The following is a 16471-nucleotide window of genomic DNA, read 5'->3' as shown; positions in this document are numbered from 1 at the left end:
CCAAGGTTTTTACAGAGAACATCTTGAAAAATATGAAGAACAAAATACAGATTTCCATTTATTAATGACACTTCTGCATTCATCTTATTTGGAGGAACTAGAACCACAAACATTGTTGTCTGCCATTGTAAAATAATATTCCCTGACGCTCCTCCCCAATGCGTAAGATGCGTCAAAAGTGGACCAATAACAAGCAAGCATTCAAGATGGACATTTTCCAGAACAAATTGGAACATTTTTCATTGGTGCTGTCAAAATCATCATAGTCATTGATTACATTCTGACACTATCCATTCACAAAAACATAAAACATCCTTCGGGGCCCCTGAAATGCCGGGGCCCCGGGCTGCAGCCCCTGTAAGCCCCTGCTAAAATCCGGCCCAGGGTTCAGCAATTAGCTAATATGGCGTAAAATGGGACAAACTTAAAGTTTATTAAAAGCTGCAGATGCATTAGCTGCTTCTTTCTGACTGCACTTAATGAGAGGAACAACAGCAGAGGTCCGCCTGACTGATGCTGTGCAGTCATGGATGAATAATCTGTAATCTGGGACATGAAACAAGTGGTTGCCTCTGAGAGGGATTTCAAAGAATGTGCGGAGGAATGTTTAATGTGAAAATGACCAAGTGAGCGATGCTTGCAGGTGGTCGTCTCACAGCCTGAAGCTGGTTCAAACTAAAACCCCACATGCTGTGGACCTGAAGAGTTACCTGATGAAGTAACAAATGAGTTTTGATGCAAATTGACACAACAGTGAGCAGGAAATCACCAGCAACGCATTAAATCCTTCATAAAACGACCTCTGTTCCACATTCATTCAGGTGTGTGAAGGCGCTCGAGGCTGTTCTTGTGTGTTTGTGCAGCAGTTTCTGAGTCTGCATTTAACTTCGGTAGTTTAGGTTTTACTAAAGAAATAAAAACGAGGAGCACAAAATTAAACTGTAAGAAAACTTCTCAACACAGTTCAACAGGAATGAAACAGTTTGGAAAATGAACTTTGATCCAGAATATCTCCTCACGTCTCCGTATCTGTACAACTTTCCAGTTGGTCATATGGATTATCCACTTGTTGTAATCTATCGTGGGAAGATTAATCCTGTTTTGAGTGACGTACTCGTATTCCCTCCTCCCGGTCCTCTTTGCCTCGCTCGTCTCCTCGTCAGCAGGTCTCTCGTCCTGTCTGCTGAAGGTAAGGCTGCTCAGATCTCTCCTTTAGAACACATGTTGAGTGTTGCTCTCTTTGTTTATGGCTCTCAATCAATTAATGGATGTTGATTAAAATGACATATTGTACTAAATATGTGATTTACTTTAACACGATAACGTAATACACGCTTGTTTTGATCTGTTGTGAGTTTAAGATTGTAATGAAAGGCACGACTTGTCATGTTTGCTGGAGAGAAACATCAGAGAGTCGTGATGCTGAGGCACATTAAACTAACTTATGCAAGTTATTGAACAAACGTACACTTTTCATCTTCCTTATTTTTAATGAATGATTTAATTAATAACTTAAACAAATGCATAGATGAATCAGAGGAAACCGTTCAGTCACAGTTTGCTCATCGTTCATCAGTTTAAAGTTACAAAGTTAACCGTTAACTGAGACCAAAACAAAAAAACTAACTTACGTTACTGAGACGTTTAATCATCCAGCTCTATAAAAAACATTTGTTTCACAAGATAACACATTTTACCTTTTGTCTGTCGCAGTCTGAACAAACTGCTGCACACAGGAGACCACCTTTGTTTCCATCTGTACCAAACAAAAAGTTAAGAAATACACAAAATTAAGCAACTATTGATGTTCCTGTGAAAATACTTGTCACAACTTTGAAAACAGCTACTTAAAAAAGTTTTTATTTTGTTCTTTTAGTTGAAAAAACGCCACAGACTTTATTGAGCCACATACATTAAGGAAACCATAAAAGTTTACTCATGAGTTTATAAACACTTTATAAAGTAGCATTTATAAAGTTATCGAACACAGTGAAGCAGATACAAGATCAAATCATGCGCGTTTATTCATTCAGATAATTCAAATTTTTACTCATTATCTAGATCCCTTTTAAAGCTTAAATAATTTATTTTGACAAAACAATCATTTCTATAAATGCTCAAAGCTTTTACAAGCGAGCAACTTCTTGAATTTTTTAAAATGTAACATTTCAGTGATAAAGAAAACAAGTGAAGAGTGAGAATGTAGAGTACAACTAGAGAAGTTGCATTTCCTGTGAAAATGCAGTGTGAATGCTTATTGCAGAAGAACTTGCTGAAAAACAGCTGAAATGAGCTAAAACATGCTGAAATGTAGCTGAAATGGAAAAACAAGCCTCAGCTAGCAGAAGAAAGCAGAAAGAACACATATTTGCTGAATGTGGTTTAAATAAGCAGAAATTAGCACAAAAATTAGTAAATTAGCTTTAAAAAAGCTGACATTAGCACAAAATAGCTGAAAAGTAGCTTAAATAGGCAGGAAGAAGCTTAAAATACCAGAAGATAGTGGAGAGAGCACAATTAGGATTAAAGAAGCAGAAATTAGTACAAAAAAGAAATACCATAACTATCAGAAAAAAAGCAGAAGTTTGCAGAAAACAGCTGAATAGTAGCTTAAACAGAAGAAAGAAGCTTAAATACCAGAAAGAAGAGAGCACATTTTTGCTGAATTAGGCTAAAAAAAAGTTGAACTAAATAGCAGCTGAAAAAGCAGAAACTTGCAGAAAGAAATTAGAAAAAGCACAAAAATGTTGTAGTTAGCAGAAAGAACCTGAAAGGAGCACAACACAGCTGGAAAAAACAGCTGAAAAACAGCTGAAAAAACAGCTGAAAGTAGCTGAAAAAAGTTTGAATTTGTGCAAGGAAGCTGAAAGAAGATGAACTGGAACAAACTGTGAAAGAAGCAGTAAAAGTTTGTAAACAGATTTGAAGGATGTAAAATGAGCTCAGTTCATTTCCTTTGATTGAAAAATGGCAGAAAAAGCTAAATATTTTAAAACGCTAAAGTTGCATGAATACCAAAAGTCATAGCGCACTTCTGAACGAGCTGAATGTTTTGATTTATGATTTGTTGAAATAGCACAAAAACTGTGGAACGAGAAAGAAGCTAAAAATGTACGGATTAAAAATGGATCACGACAGTCTGAATGCTTCATAAACCTCTACAGAAATAAATGTTGGCCCAAATTACTCATTCTCTGTTTTAACTCACACACTGTAACTGCTTCTTAATGGTGTGTTAAATGTTTATATGTTGCATTATTATCTAATATTATATATGTGTTTAGGGTACTTTTAGGTTGTGATGAGTTGTTCTGTTTGAGCCCATTCTTTTTTTCTTGTCCTGTGCACAGTTGCAGGAGCTGCTCTGAGAAGCTGCGAACATGGCTGCCGTGAGTTGGACTCCTCTAAAATGTTACTGAATAGTTTTTAGAGTCACTTATACTGGTTGGGTCAGTGTGTTGCTGCTGTTCAGAGATTAAATCCGGTCAGGATGAAATTTGTTTCAGGAGATTTGACTGTCAGCTTGCCTCATGCTGTTGTTGTGCCAGAGCACATGCTGGTTCTGACACAGACCCTGTTAAAATGGCCACACGGGTCCTTTTTCTGCTCATGTGAAACAGATTATGGAAACGTTGTGCTTTGACAGACTAAAAGTGAAAAACACTGTTTGATGTAACATTAAACATCGACTTTGTCGTGTGTCTGCAGACTGGAACTTTCCGTCTGGTTTCAGAAGAAGAGCAGGCAATGAGGTCAAAGTTGGAGCGTCTGACGGTGAAGGATCACGGGCCGGTGTTCGGACCGTGCCACAAACTGCCCGGCCACACCGTGCAAAAGGTCACACAGCAGACAAAGATTAGTCCTGATCAGAGTATGGGAGCAGTGGTGTTCGTTTCCTTCCAGATGTGGCGTTAGCTTGCAAAGTGTTTTTATTTGAGTTGTGCAGGCGAAGGACGAGCTGAATGAGACGGACGAGAGACGGGCCTCATCGCTGAAGGGCCTCCGGGCCGTGATGAAGGAAAGGGCGGCAGAAGGAGACGACTTGGCCAAACTGGTGCAGCAGCGCTTTAAGGACAAACCAGACTCTCTGCTCCTGCGTTTCCTCCGAGCACGCAAATTTGAAGTTATCAGGGCTCACGAGCTTATGAAAGGTGAGCGGCAGCCTGTAAGTCTGCACAACTTCACGAGAGCTTTTTATTCCAGTTTTCTTGCTCAAAGGTCTGACTGTCGTTCCAGCATCCTCGTGCTTTGATTCAGTTTTTGTAGCAGCTTCAGTAATTGGGGATGAGATCTCTTTTGTTTCCTGATGCGGATGCTTCTCGTCCGTCTCTGAAACAGAGAGCCGTGTGTTCATTAATTGGGAGCTTTGAAATGCCTCGGAGGTTTCATCTGATAAAGCTCTTCTTTGTGTCCAACTTGGACAAGTTTATGTAATGTGTTGTGATGGGAACGCCACTGACGGTGATGGTCTGGCTGATTAAAAAGAGAACAGCTTCATTTGACACCACCTGACCTGCTTTTTGTTCAAACTGCCTGCTCAGCTCTCACTAAGCACACATTTAGTGTGACACGTTTGCATTTTCCATCGGTCGTCTTTATGATAATACAGTGCCAAATCATTTGTGTCCCCATTAGATCAAACTAACAAAAATATTGTACATATTTTATTATTCTTTAAATCTTTGGTGCATTAATAGACAGAAACCCAAATACTCACATGTACATATACAAATAGATGATTTGTTTGTGTAAAAGATGAATGTTTCTGTTATGGTACACATGCTGGATTCTTTTCACTGCTGGTTAATTGGTTCCTCAGCGTGATGAGGCCCGGACAATACGACCATTGTGTTCAGTCCATCAGTAACCTGTAGAAATGTTGCCCAGTATGAGCTCAGCTTTAGTTTCCACGTAAGGAAAAGTCTGTTTTGTTGGGTCCTTAGGTTATGTGCGCTTCAGGAAGGAGTATCCTGAGCTGTTCGAGAACCTGACCCCCGAGGCCGTCCGCAGCACCATCGAGGCAGGATATCCGGTAGTTCTGCCTACCAGAGACAGGCTTGGTCGTGTGGTCCTGCTCTTCAACATCAACAACTGGGACCTGGAGGAGATCACTTTTGATGAGGTAGCTGTAAAGGCAGCATTGTGACATGATTGCACCTGAACGTTTAAAGAACTTTGGGCAAAACATTTTGGCGCTATTTGTAAAAACACAACATTGCCGTTCAAGTTTAGAGTAGTCCTTCGTTTCTTCAGAGTTTGCGTCCAAGGAGTCCGACTGTCTTTGAACCCATTTGAGCAATAGCTCTTCAGGAGTTCTCACAGATTTAAAGTCTTTTCTTTGGGTTTTGGGTGTTTTTATTATTACTTTCATTTTGGCATATGACCATTTTCAGAAAACGTAAAACAAAATTTGCCACTTCGTTCTGACCTATCATCATTCTAGCATACCATTCCATACCATTCCATACCATTCCATACCATTCCATACCATTCCATACCATTCCATACCACACCACTTTATTTATAAAACACTTAAAAAGAGCAACAATGGCAACTAAAGTGCTGTACAGCAAAACAAACAAGCAAAGGACACATGATAAAACACATAAATCCAAATAGGTAAAGATAAGAACTAAATGACTAACGTTATGAAATACAGACAAGTTAAAATCAACTCAGTGTCAAAAAAGTCAGGGAATAAAAGTGAGTTTTTAAACGACACTTATAAACAGTAAGTGAGGGGCCTGCCTGACATGCAGTGGCAACTCATTCCACAGTTTTGAACTGCAGCAGAGAAGGTCCTGTCACCTCTGAGCTGAAGATGGGTTCCGGGAACCAATAAAGGCACCTGGTCTGCAGACCTCAGAGAGCGCTGTGGGACATATGGCTGCAGCAGATCAGTGAGAAAAGAGGAGGCATGAACTGTTCAGAGATTTAAAAACATACAGAAGGATTTTAAATTGAATTTGAAAGTGAACCGGGAGACAATGCATAATAATAATAATAATAAGACTCCTAAACTCAATGATGACTCAGGGCGTTGACACATGACGGGCAAGTTATTAAAATTTTAACATGTTTTTTTTTTACTACCACTTGTCTCAATCAAATAATGTGCTCTAAATTATTTTAGTATGAAACTTTTTAGCACATAAAAGTATTTTAGCACCAACAAAGAGCCATTAGTTGAAAACTTGGCCTGAATTCAATGATGAACTGAACAATGATGCATCTCTCGGGTCTCGTCAGGGCTTTGCTGGATTGTTTCCCCCTACTCCTCAAAGGCACAACTCTGATTTGTTGTTCACTTGTTTAAAATTGTGTCTCAGACCTGTCATGTTTTCTTCTGTCCTCTACGTGTGCTTGTTCCTTTCGTAACTCCGTATCACAGCCAAGGATACGAGGACTGGACAGAACGTTTGTATTAAAAAAAAAAAACTGCAGAGAAAATATTCAAAGACCTTCAGGAAGTGCGGAAAACTATTGATTAAGACCACTTTTAAGATTACAAGAAAAATTGGCAAGATATGAGGGAATCAGGGGTGGTTTTAAAATGTTGTGCACTACTAAATGTCTTTGCATTTGAAACAGGTCCTGAGGGCGTACTGTGTGATTCTGGAGAAGCTGCTTGAAAGCGAAGAGACTCAGATCAATGGCTTTGTCCTGATTGAGAATTTTAAAGGCTTCACTATGCAGCACGCTTCGGGAATAAAGACCGCTGAGCTTAAAAAGATGGTGGACATGCTGCAGGTCAGAGCGGACTACGAAAAGAGATTCTACAATTAATTCAAAGTATAACCTCACAACTACAGTTCTTACGTTTGCCTGTGTGTCTTCAGGACTCTTTTCCTGCTCGTTTCAAAGCAGTTCATGTCATTCACCAGCCCTGGTACTTCACCACCACCTACAACGTGGTCAAACCCTTCATGAAGGCCAAACTTCTGGAGAGAGTATGCACACAAGCCGTTATGCTCTTAATTTGGGACCCACTTATGTATTATCAATGTCACTCATTCTTTTGTGAAACTTTTCCCAGGTCTTTGTTCATGGGGATGAGCTGGAAAACTACTTCAAGGAATTTGACGCAGATATCCTGCCTTCAGATTTTGATGGTAAAGGTTCAGTAGCTGACTACCAAGCCATCGCCACGCAGCTTTTTGGCTCTGAAGACACGGCCCTCTGAAAAAACGATCATTGTTTGTTTTCAACCAGTGGCTTCATCACAAGACGCTTCGTGATCAGATGAAACGTGGACTATACATCGAGAGCTAGGCTTTTTCTTATTCAGACGTTTTAGAGCAGAGAAGAAGTGGACAGGAAATTATAGAAATAGAGGATCATTTACAGATGAAAAATGAGATTTAAAATTAAAAAAAATGTGTTAGTTGTCACACAAAACAACTTAGTTGCGAGTTAACAGTTGTTACTTTATGTACTAATGATTCTGTTATTGCGTGAGTGGAGAAAGGACAAGAAAGTTGCTGATCAAGGATCTAAATAACATCCTCAATGCCGTCACTTTGTTTTTCACCTTAAAGGTTTATAGAAACGGTCGTGAAATCTATGATGTGAAACTGGGAAACGCAGAAGTTGCTCTGGTGTAGTTTCTGCCGCCGTTTTTTTTTTTTGTCTTAAGGTTGAATTCCTGAACAATGTGGGTTGAAAACCCGCCTTGAATTCTTGTTTTTGTAGCAGGGGCCTCTTGATGTGAAACACTTCTATGCCTCGCAGCTGCCTTTTTGTTTTCCAGAAAACATGTCAGGTTTGATACGAAGGAGACCTGTAAGGATCCAAGGCTGTACCATGAACGTCTGCCCTGCCCTTTGCACTGATTTCTGCATAAATTGCCACTATTTGTTTACCACATTGTATCCCTTTTAACCCCAAATTAACAATTAAATCAGACTTTATATCATTTTCAGTTTCTTTTGCTTCATTAAACCTGTTTAAATAAGTCTGTCCTGTGTTACCATGGTAACCCTTAACACAGCTTCACCTATAGCTGAACGTATTAATTGACACGCCGGCATTTATGCTTAAAATGTAAGCACATTGCAGCAGCAGTGGAGTAGTTTTAGATTCCTGATAATCAGTATTTTTGAAAATTTGAACTTTGAAAATTTTCTACAAGATTTGTATCGTTTAAACAGGAAGCAACACATTCTGACACTGGGTGTGCAAAACAGGAAGATGAATAAAAGATGCGATAAGAACTGCCCAGAACAAACATCAAACTGCCTTACAGACCCTGGATGGATGATTATAACAATATTTATTCTTTCTAAATCCACTGCATTTTAAAGCAAAGTTAAGGGATGACCTGGAAAAGAGGCTGTATTCAGTTTAGCAACCATTTCACCATTTGTTTACTTTAAGTGACTTCTATCAAATTGAATAAAATAAGCATCTAAAGAAAGGTGCATCATTTTCTTGAATGTGTTGATCCACTATAAATAGGACAAATAAATAAAACACAATAAACAGTTTCAAGGTGTTTTAGTTCATTTGTGCTCTCGTGATCCTGAAATAGCAAACAGGAAGTCTCTATAATGATGTTTTGAACATCCTGATATAACGTGTAATCAACAAAGCAAAGTTGGTATTTGGAAACCTGTGTGTTATTTTGTTACTTTTTAAAAAAAAAAGGCAAATATAAATATAAAATGGCAGTATAGTTAACACAATACAGACACATTAATAGGTGAGGGCTGGGATATTGGCGGTCTTGTAATCCTGAGGCTGTAAGTTGCGTCAGGAAGGACAACAACATGCATGACACCGTTTACACCAACAAAAATACAAAACATGTTTTCAAGTATTCTGACTCCAGACGAGTTACACTTGACTTCACACTGGAACACAGTGACATTGACTCTTCAGTGCACATTTTTCCAGGAAAATGACTTTAACTCAGTCCATTTTATTGATAATGATCTAAAATTTGGTATGATCGTTGATGAGAATCATCTTCAACGTATTTGTGGAGTGCTGGTCATTTTTCAACACAAGACTATCTTATTTAAAACTGGCATTGATGAAGGGGGTTGATGTGAAGTCCTTCAAAAGAATGCTAGGTCTTATAATTATATTTTTGTCAATGTAATTTTATATATAAAGGTCTTACGAATAACATCATAATCATCTAGACCCGCCATATTTAGTTCCTCAAGGACCTTTAGCTCAACTAATTTCTGCAATACTGTATCCTTCATTTCTTTCTTAACCTCCTGCCTCTTCACGGGAATGTGAAAATGTTCTGCAATGCATAGCAAGTCCTCTCTACGGTATAGCTCCACCTTCTCATAACTAGGAGCATGAAGAAAATCCTGGAAGTCAAAGCAGCTCATCTTTAAACACAGTTACAAAAACTCATCAACTACCATGGCTGTCTGCAGCTCAAAAAAAAAAAAAAAAAAAATAGATCCCCTACGAGCCCAATTGTTACTGAGTCCTGATTGGTCCTTTCCAACTCTCCAACCAATCTGAGCTGAAACCTCCAAATTGGCGCCAGCCTGCATTCTTAGTGTCGCACAATAAACTGCCCCGCGAGAAACACTGTTCACATCAAACTGTTTTGTATGCGACACCAACCACTCTCAGATAACGGCTCAGTTCAGTTTATTTATATCACGCCAAGTCACGACAGACGTTATCTCAGGTCACTGAACAGAAATATTTATATATAAACATAATAAATGAACAAAAACATTAATAAAAAAATTATAATTTAACAATATTTCAGAGAATAAGAAATTTGTGTTAGGAAATAGCTCCGACCCTGCAAGGACGAGGCACTTTGTCGAGCTAAATGGAAGTACCTCAGGGACAGATGTTTTAAGGCAAAAAAAAAGATGAAAGGTAAAAGTGGGGATAGTGCAAAGGGAGGTGTCCCACCTATTTTTTCTATGCTGTCTTGGCTGGACACCTTTGTAAAATGCCGGGAGACAGAAATAATCTGTACGCTCGAGTATGAAGTCTTAACCGTCTGTAGACAGTACGTGTGGAGTCCACGCAGCTCACGGAGTACACACAGTACGCCTGAGTATGTGAGGGCCTTAAGGAGAAACACACAAGAGGTAGAGATGCGATTTCTAACCCGAGCCTGAGCCCAGGCCCGACTCGGCCCGAATTTCAGATCGGGCCGAGTCGGGCCAAAACAATGTGCTTGATGGGCAGTCCGGGGTCAGACTCATGTTTTTGATGCAGTTTTGTGAATCATTCATTACAAAGAAAACTAAATGGTAATGTAATATGAGGGCAACATGGCAAATAATGAATAGTGTCCTGAAAAATCATGAAGTAAAATCAAGTATTCCACAGTATTTTGTAAAGGATGGTAAAGAAATCCATGATCAAAATGAAATTGTAAATGGATTCAATCATTATTTTGTGAATGTTGGCCCAAATCTCGCAACTAAAATTCCAAAAGTAGATAAAAAAGTGAATCATACAGTCAGTATTTTCCTTGATGGAACTTACAAAGAAGAAATAATGAATATTGTAAAAAAAATCTTGCAGACAAAAGATCAAAAGATTGGGTGGACATGGATATGATGTTTGTAAAGAATATAATGAATTATGTTATTGAGCCGTTTACATATATATATGTAATTTATCATTCTCAACAGGAATATTTCCAAACATCATGAAAATAGCCAAGGTAATTCCTCTTTTTAAAACATGGTGAGAACGTGTTTAACAATTACAGACAATATCCTTGTTGCCACAGTTTTTGAAGATTTTAGAGAAGTTATTTGTGATTAGATTGGATCAATTTATCGATAAACAGAATATATTAAGTATCAGTCAATATGGGTTTAGACCTAAAAATTCTACATCAATGGCTCTCATGAATTGAATAGAACAAATAACTGCTGTTGATCAAAAAAAGTATTGTGTTAGTATTTATGTTGATTTAAAGAACGCATTTGATACTATTGACCACAGTATTCTTCTTGAAAAGCTAAATAAATATGGTATTAGAGGGCTAGCATTACAGTGGACATTTAGTTATTTAGAAGAAAGGAAACAGTTTGTTGATGTAAGATCTGAACTTTGTAACATCACATGTGAAGTGCCTCAAGGTTCTGTACTTGGACCTAAGTTATTTATTTTATATATAAATGACCTGGTAAATGTGTCAGGACTGTTTAGATGTGTTTTATTTGCAGATGATACTACATGTCTTTGTTCGGGTAAAGATATAGAACGAGTGTTGGAGTCAGTACAGACAGAATTTGTAAAAATACATAATTGGTTTCAACTAAACAAATTATCATTAAATTTGGATAAAACAAATTACATGATATTCTGTAACAGTAAAAGAACTGTTGATGCTCCATTTAGAGTTGATGGTGTTGAGATTTGTAGAGTCGGTGAAGTGAAGTTTCTGGGTGTCATCATTGATGAAAAACTGACATGGAAACCATCCATCCATCCATCCATCCATCCATTATCTTTACCCGTTTATTCCATTTTGGGTCACGGGGGTCGCTGGTGCCCATGTCCAGCAATCACTGTGCGAGGGGCGGGGTACACCCTGGACAGGTTGCAAGTCCATCACTGGGCCACATAGAGACAAACGAGACAAACAACCATTCACTCTCTCACTCACACCTAGGGACAATTTAGAGTTACCAATCAGCCTAACATGCATGTTTTTGGTCTGTGGGAGGAAACCGGAGCACCCGGAGAAAACCCACGCATGTACGGAGAGAACATGCAAACTCCACCCAGAAAGGACCCCTGGACCGGGGTTTGAACCAGGGACCTGCTCGCTGAGAGGCAGCAGGTCTACCAGTTGCGCCACCGTGCTGCCCTGACATGGAAACCTCACATAATTAATTTAATAACAAAAATAGCTAAATCTATTGCAGTACTGTACAAAGTAAGGGAGTTACTCAATGATAAAGCATTGTTTATGTTGTATAATGCAATAAATGTCCCACACTTAATTTACTGTATTGACGTCTGAGGTAAAGCATGTAAAACAATTACAATTCCTATTTTTATTTTACAGAAAAGAGCTGTAAGAATTATCACTATAAAATATTATAGCCATCCATCAAATACATTGTTTTATCAACTGAAGATATTGAAATTCTATGACTTGGTTGCTTATAATATTTTACTGTTTATGTACAAAGTATAAAGCTCACAAAAACATGCTGCCTTCAAATATCCAAGTAAATTTTGTTAAAAGGGAGAGTGGTTATTGTCTCAAGGGGATAGAGATGTTTGTGAAGCCGTGGTTTCATACCAGTTTGAAGGAGTGGTCTACTATAAATTCAGGGAATAGGATTGTGGAATGGTCTGAAGGATGATGTTAAAACTGCCAGATCTATGTACATATTCAAGAAAATGTTAAAAGTTACTTTTCTGAAGGAATATGGAAAAGTATAATGTGTATCTATACAAATAGTTGTTTGAGTTGATGTTGTTTTTACTTAGCTTTGTGTTTTTTGTAAATTACTTTTGTTTGAATATATTCTGGGAAAAAAGGGGCAGAGGTCAGGTTTATCAGGTTTGTAAATCTTGATGCACAAGTGCTCACTTCGACAGTAATTAACAAGCATGCACATTTTGTTAAACATTTAGCTTCATAAAGCAGTGACTCCACTTGCTCCACTGATCAGCCTGTGAGATGTATTTGAAGTAAAGCGATCTCTGAGTGTTTTATCAGAGGGATGCAATGATTTGGGCCTTGCAGACCTTTCAGTGAGCTTTTTTTAAAACACAGATAACAACACTGGCAAGTGGCTTGAAACAAGTGGCCAAAACAGTCTACGAAACAGACATCCTTGCCAGACACCAGACCAACTCAAGACAGTGCTGTTTTATTGAATGGTCTTGTTTTCTTATGTCCAGGTTGGAAATATTTTAATCCTGACACAAGTGTTTACTGTGTGCCAAGAGTTGTCCAGACTTTGTAAATGGGTAGGCCCTTCTGTTCTGTTTTTGTAATAATGTGTCTATCCATTTGAGAAGGAGTCCTTAGCTTTGAGAGGACTAATCTGTGAAGAATGCTTTATCACTATACACTATCAGCGGCTCCATTTATAAAGGAGGGGGGGAGGGGGTGTCATGGTTTTAAAAAGCATCCTCAGTACAAGAGAGGCTTGAGTGTGCCAAGTGACTCATGTAAAGTGAACATCCTTCTCTATGAAAGACTGATGGCTCTTTTGCATCAACTCGCCGTTCTCTAGGCAGCTGTCAGTGCTGGGAAATACTCAGCAAAAGAAGAAGCCTACTACAAACTTTTTAACGAGGATCGCCGCTCTGAAAGATGAACCTACACAGAAACAACAAATGCCAGAAGAAAAAGAGAAGAAGCAAAAGGTTTTATTGACCAGGTGGATTTGTAAGGCACATATCATTCTACAAGGTATCGCAAGTCCAAAGGGTTGAAGTTCAGAAGGAGAAGAGATTTTCAATGCAAGCTGCTCTCTTTTAAGCAGATCTTCTATCTTCAAGGCAGCCGGCAGTCATAGGACATCATGACGGAGTGGACTCTGCTCAAACGTCTCCTGGATGCTGTCCACCATCACTCCACTATGATCGGACGCCTGTGGCTCACTGTCATGGTCATATTTCGGCTGCTTATCGTTGCTGTAGCGACTGAGGATGTGTACACTGATGAGCAAGAGATGTTTGTGTGCAACACACTGCAGCCAGGATGTTCCACAGTTTGCTATGACGCATTCGCTCCCATCTCACAGCCTCGCTTCTGGGTTTTCCACATCATAAGTGTCTCTACTCCGTCGCTTTGTTTCATCATTTACACATGGCACAACCTGTCCAAGCAGCCTCACAACACCCCTCAGAGGCTGGGGAAAGGAATAGAGAATATCCACAAAAAGGAAGGCCCTGACGCGGTGCAAATCAGCAAACAAGAAGCGTACAATTTGAGCTGTGACTCGGACAGCTGCTCTATCCGCTCTCATAAGCATCTAGGTCACAGCTTAGCAGATGTGATGCAGGGCATCACCACCCAAAGCTTCAATAAAGGAGAACCCCAAAACACGGGATCCTTGGATCGAGCTAAAGCTTGCACCTTCAGAGAAGAGAGTGCTGTGTCCGGTGGAGTTCTGTCCAAATGTTATGTTTTCCATGTGTGCTTGCGTGCTGTCTTGGAGGTCGGGTTCGTTCTGGCCCAATGGAAGCTGTTTGGCTTCAAGGTGCCAGTCCATTTTCTTTGCACCTCATCCCCTTGCAGGCAGCCAGTGGACTGCTATGTGTCCCGTCCCACAGAGAAGACTATTTTCCTGCTCTTCATGTTCTGTGTAGGTGTTTTCTGTATTTTGCTCAACCTGCTTGAACTAAACCACCTAGGCTGGAAAAAGATTCGTCAAGCAGTGAAGCTAAGGCAGAAAGCAGCCTGGAGAAGTTGTCCAGGTATGCAACGACAGTACAAACCATTCCTGTCTGACAGCCCCTCTCTCATGTCTTCTTTTGGCTTTAAGGAAGTGACCAGCACAACTTCTTTGCCAAGTCTGGACCTGATAGTGGGTCACCAGCACGACTGGACCTGTGCAGCAAACTCTGATAGTTTGAAGGAGTTTGTGGAAGTTGGAGAGACTAGACAGGGAAAACCAAAGAAACATGACTCGAAAAAAAGAGAGAGACAGCTTTTAAAATGTAAGAAGGAGGTCGAGGGATCCAAACAGAGGAGTGCTGAGGTCTGGATATAGACTGGAAACAAAAGAAAGTTGTTACCTTTATTGTGTGAAAAGTTAGTGAAAACAACCGTGCTGCTATAGTACATTCACTGGCTAATTTTCAGACCTGTTCATTAAAATATGTTTAATGTGACATTAGCTGACATTTACAACATTAAAATAAGAAGCATGTTGTTTAAATGGTACTACTTCTACTGAGAAGGACAAAAACACTGATGTTACAGTTACTTTTTGTGTGTGACTGGACTGTAAAATGAATACTAAACTGAAACTATGCAAACAGATGGATGCAAAATACTGTAAAAGATTTCAGTGCAGTCATTTGTATTGTGAAACAAACTTGAAAATAAAGTTAAAAACAAATACATTTGTACATGAGAAAATAGTTTTGTATAAATCAAAGAGCATGTCCAAACTTGGTGGGACAAATATGTGACTTTGTGTGTTGTACACAAGTCATTTTTGCCAATCATTACCGTACTGGAAATAACTACTTTGGTTCTGATTATTTTTGTAAACCTTGTTTAAAAAAATTGTATGACAATTTTGAGATTTAAACATTTTGCATTGTTAAGGGAGTTAGGTAGATATGAAATGTGGTGTACCAAAGTGGACCATTGGTATAAAGTTGTTTGTTTGTTGAAAAAGATAAGATATGGTCATTTTCCTATAATGTATGTAGCTAGCTAAAACGAGTGTAAACATAACTCAGTCATTTAAAAATTAAACAACTTTTCCTGTATAATTCTTTTAAAGCTACTACTCAAGAAGGCATTTAAAAAAAACTTTTTACGTGGATTAGATTTGAGATGATTTCAAAGGTTTTGCAGATTTTGTCAATTTGCATAAACAATGGTACATTTCTTTTTCAAATAAACATATGCATTTGTAAGACAATAAATAACTGAGTACCTCACCTCTTACCTATTGACTTCCGGAGCAGTTACCTTCTGACATGATCTGGTGTTATTGTCGAGCCCACGTGCAGGCAGAGAGCAGGAGGCTCCAGGTAAAATAAGTATTAAAGTTTATGTTCAATAAACAAAACAAAAACACTGACGTGGCAGCAAAACTTACTTTAACAAGGAGGGAGATGACACAAAGAGCCACACCATGACACAGTGGAAAGGTTAGATAATGCTGGGATACCAGGGGAGTGAAACCACACAGACTAAATACAGATGCTAATGAGACGGGTGGGAAAACACCTGCAGTGATTAGGATTTGGACCAGGTGTGCATGGGAGCAAAAACACAAGGAATAGGGAAACACTGGGAGGTGCAGAAAGACAGGACAGACGGACACGTCTCACCTTCAACTCTGAGCAGGAAAGATAGATCATGGATATTACTGCTACTAACAAAGTCCATGCTCAATAATCCAGGTATACAATCCAACATTTTTCAGTCAGGTCATCTGGACATCTTTTTTTGTTGTGCTGAAACGTTTCACCTTCGATCCAGAAGGCTTCATCAGTCAAAAAAAAACACAACAAAACTGATTCTTCCCTCAACAGCTTACTCCAAAGTGGAACAAACCAGTTCTGCTTGTGATAAGATGGTCTCTTTGGTACGCCCCTCCTCCATTGCCCCTACTACTATGACTACTACTACTACTACTACTACTACTACTACTACTACTAAGACTACGACTATGACTACTACTACTACTACTACTATTACTACTATTACTACTACTACTACTACTACTACTACTACTACTACTACTACTACTACTACTACTACTACTGCTACTACTACGACTACCACTACTACTGATACTACTACGACTAC

The 16471-nt window shown here is 39.0% G+C and overlaps 2 protein-coding genes across 2 annotated transcripts; both read left to right on the top strand.

Annotated features, from left to right (window-relative positions):
* Positions 1 to 1164: 1164 nt before the first annotated feature.
* On the top strand, positions 1165 to 7564 carry LOC119430225 (retinaldehyde-binding protein 1). The gene is made up of 8 exons (XM_037697669.1): positions 1165 to 1189; positions 3351 to 3389; positions 3709 to 3837; positions 3947 to 4151; positions 4944 to 5122; positions 6592 to 6750; positions 6840 to 6950; positions 7037 to 7564. The coding sequence occupies exons 2-8, from the start codon at positions 3381 to 3383 to the stop codon at positions 7181 to 7183; spliced, it is 939 nt and encodes a 312-aa protein (XP_037553597.1). The 5' UTR covers positions 1165 to 1189; positions 3351 to 3380; the 3' UTR covers positions 7184 to 7564.
* Positions 7565 to 13496: 5932 nt separating this feature from the next.
* On the top strand, positions 13497 to 14690 carry LOC119426768 (gap junction delta-2 protein-like). Its single transcript, XM_037694352.1, has 2 exons — positions 13497 to 13995; positions 14065 to 14690. The coding sequence occupies exons 1-2, from the start codon at positions 13497 to 13499 to the stop codon at positions 14688 to 14690; spliced, it is 1125 nt and encodes a 374-aa protein (XP_037550280.1).
* The last annotated feature ends 1781 nt before the right edge of the window (positions 14691 to 16471 follow it).

This window comes from Nematolebias whitei, chromosome 2 (genome assembly GCF_014905685.2).
Source record: "Nematolebias whitei isolate Nwh7 chromosome 2, NemWhi1, whole genome shotgun sequence".
Taxonomy (NCBI): Eukaryota; Metazoa; Chordata; class Actinopteri; order Cyprinodontiformes; family Rivulidae; genus Nematolebias; species Nematolebias whitei.
The sequence above is the reverse complement of the archived record's forward strand: the minus strand, read 5'-3'. Positions and strand labels throughout refer to the sequence as shown.

Excerpts from the sequence above, each read along its gene's own strand:
- LOC119430225 (XM_037697669.1), top strand. Across the intron at positions 4,152-4,943 it reads GGCTCACGAGCTTATGAAAG|GTTATGTGCGCTTCAGGAAG; the intron begins GTGAGCGGCAGC and ends TTGGGTCCTTAG. Across the intron at positions 5,123-6,591 it reads AGGAGATCACTTTTGATGAG|GTCCTGAGGGCGTACTGTGT; the intron begins GTAGCTGTAAAG and ends CATTTGAAACAG.
- LOC119426768 (XM_037694352.1), top strand. The coding sequence starts at position 13,497 with ATGACGGAGTGGACTCTGCTCAAACGTCTCCTGGATGCTGTCCACCAT. Across the intron at positions 13,996-14,064 it reads GCAGGGCATCACCACCCAAA|AGAGTGCTGTGTCCGGTGGA; the intron begins GCTTCAATAAAG and ends CCTTCAGAGAAG.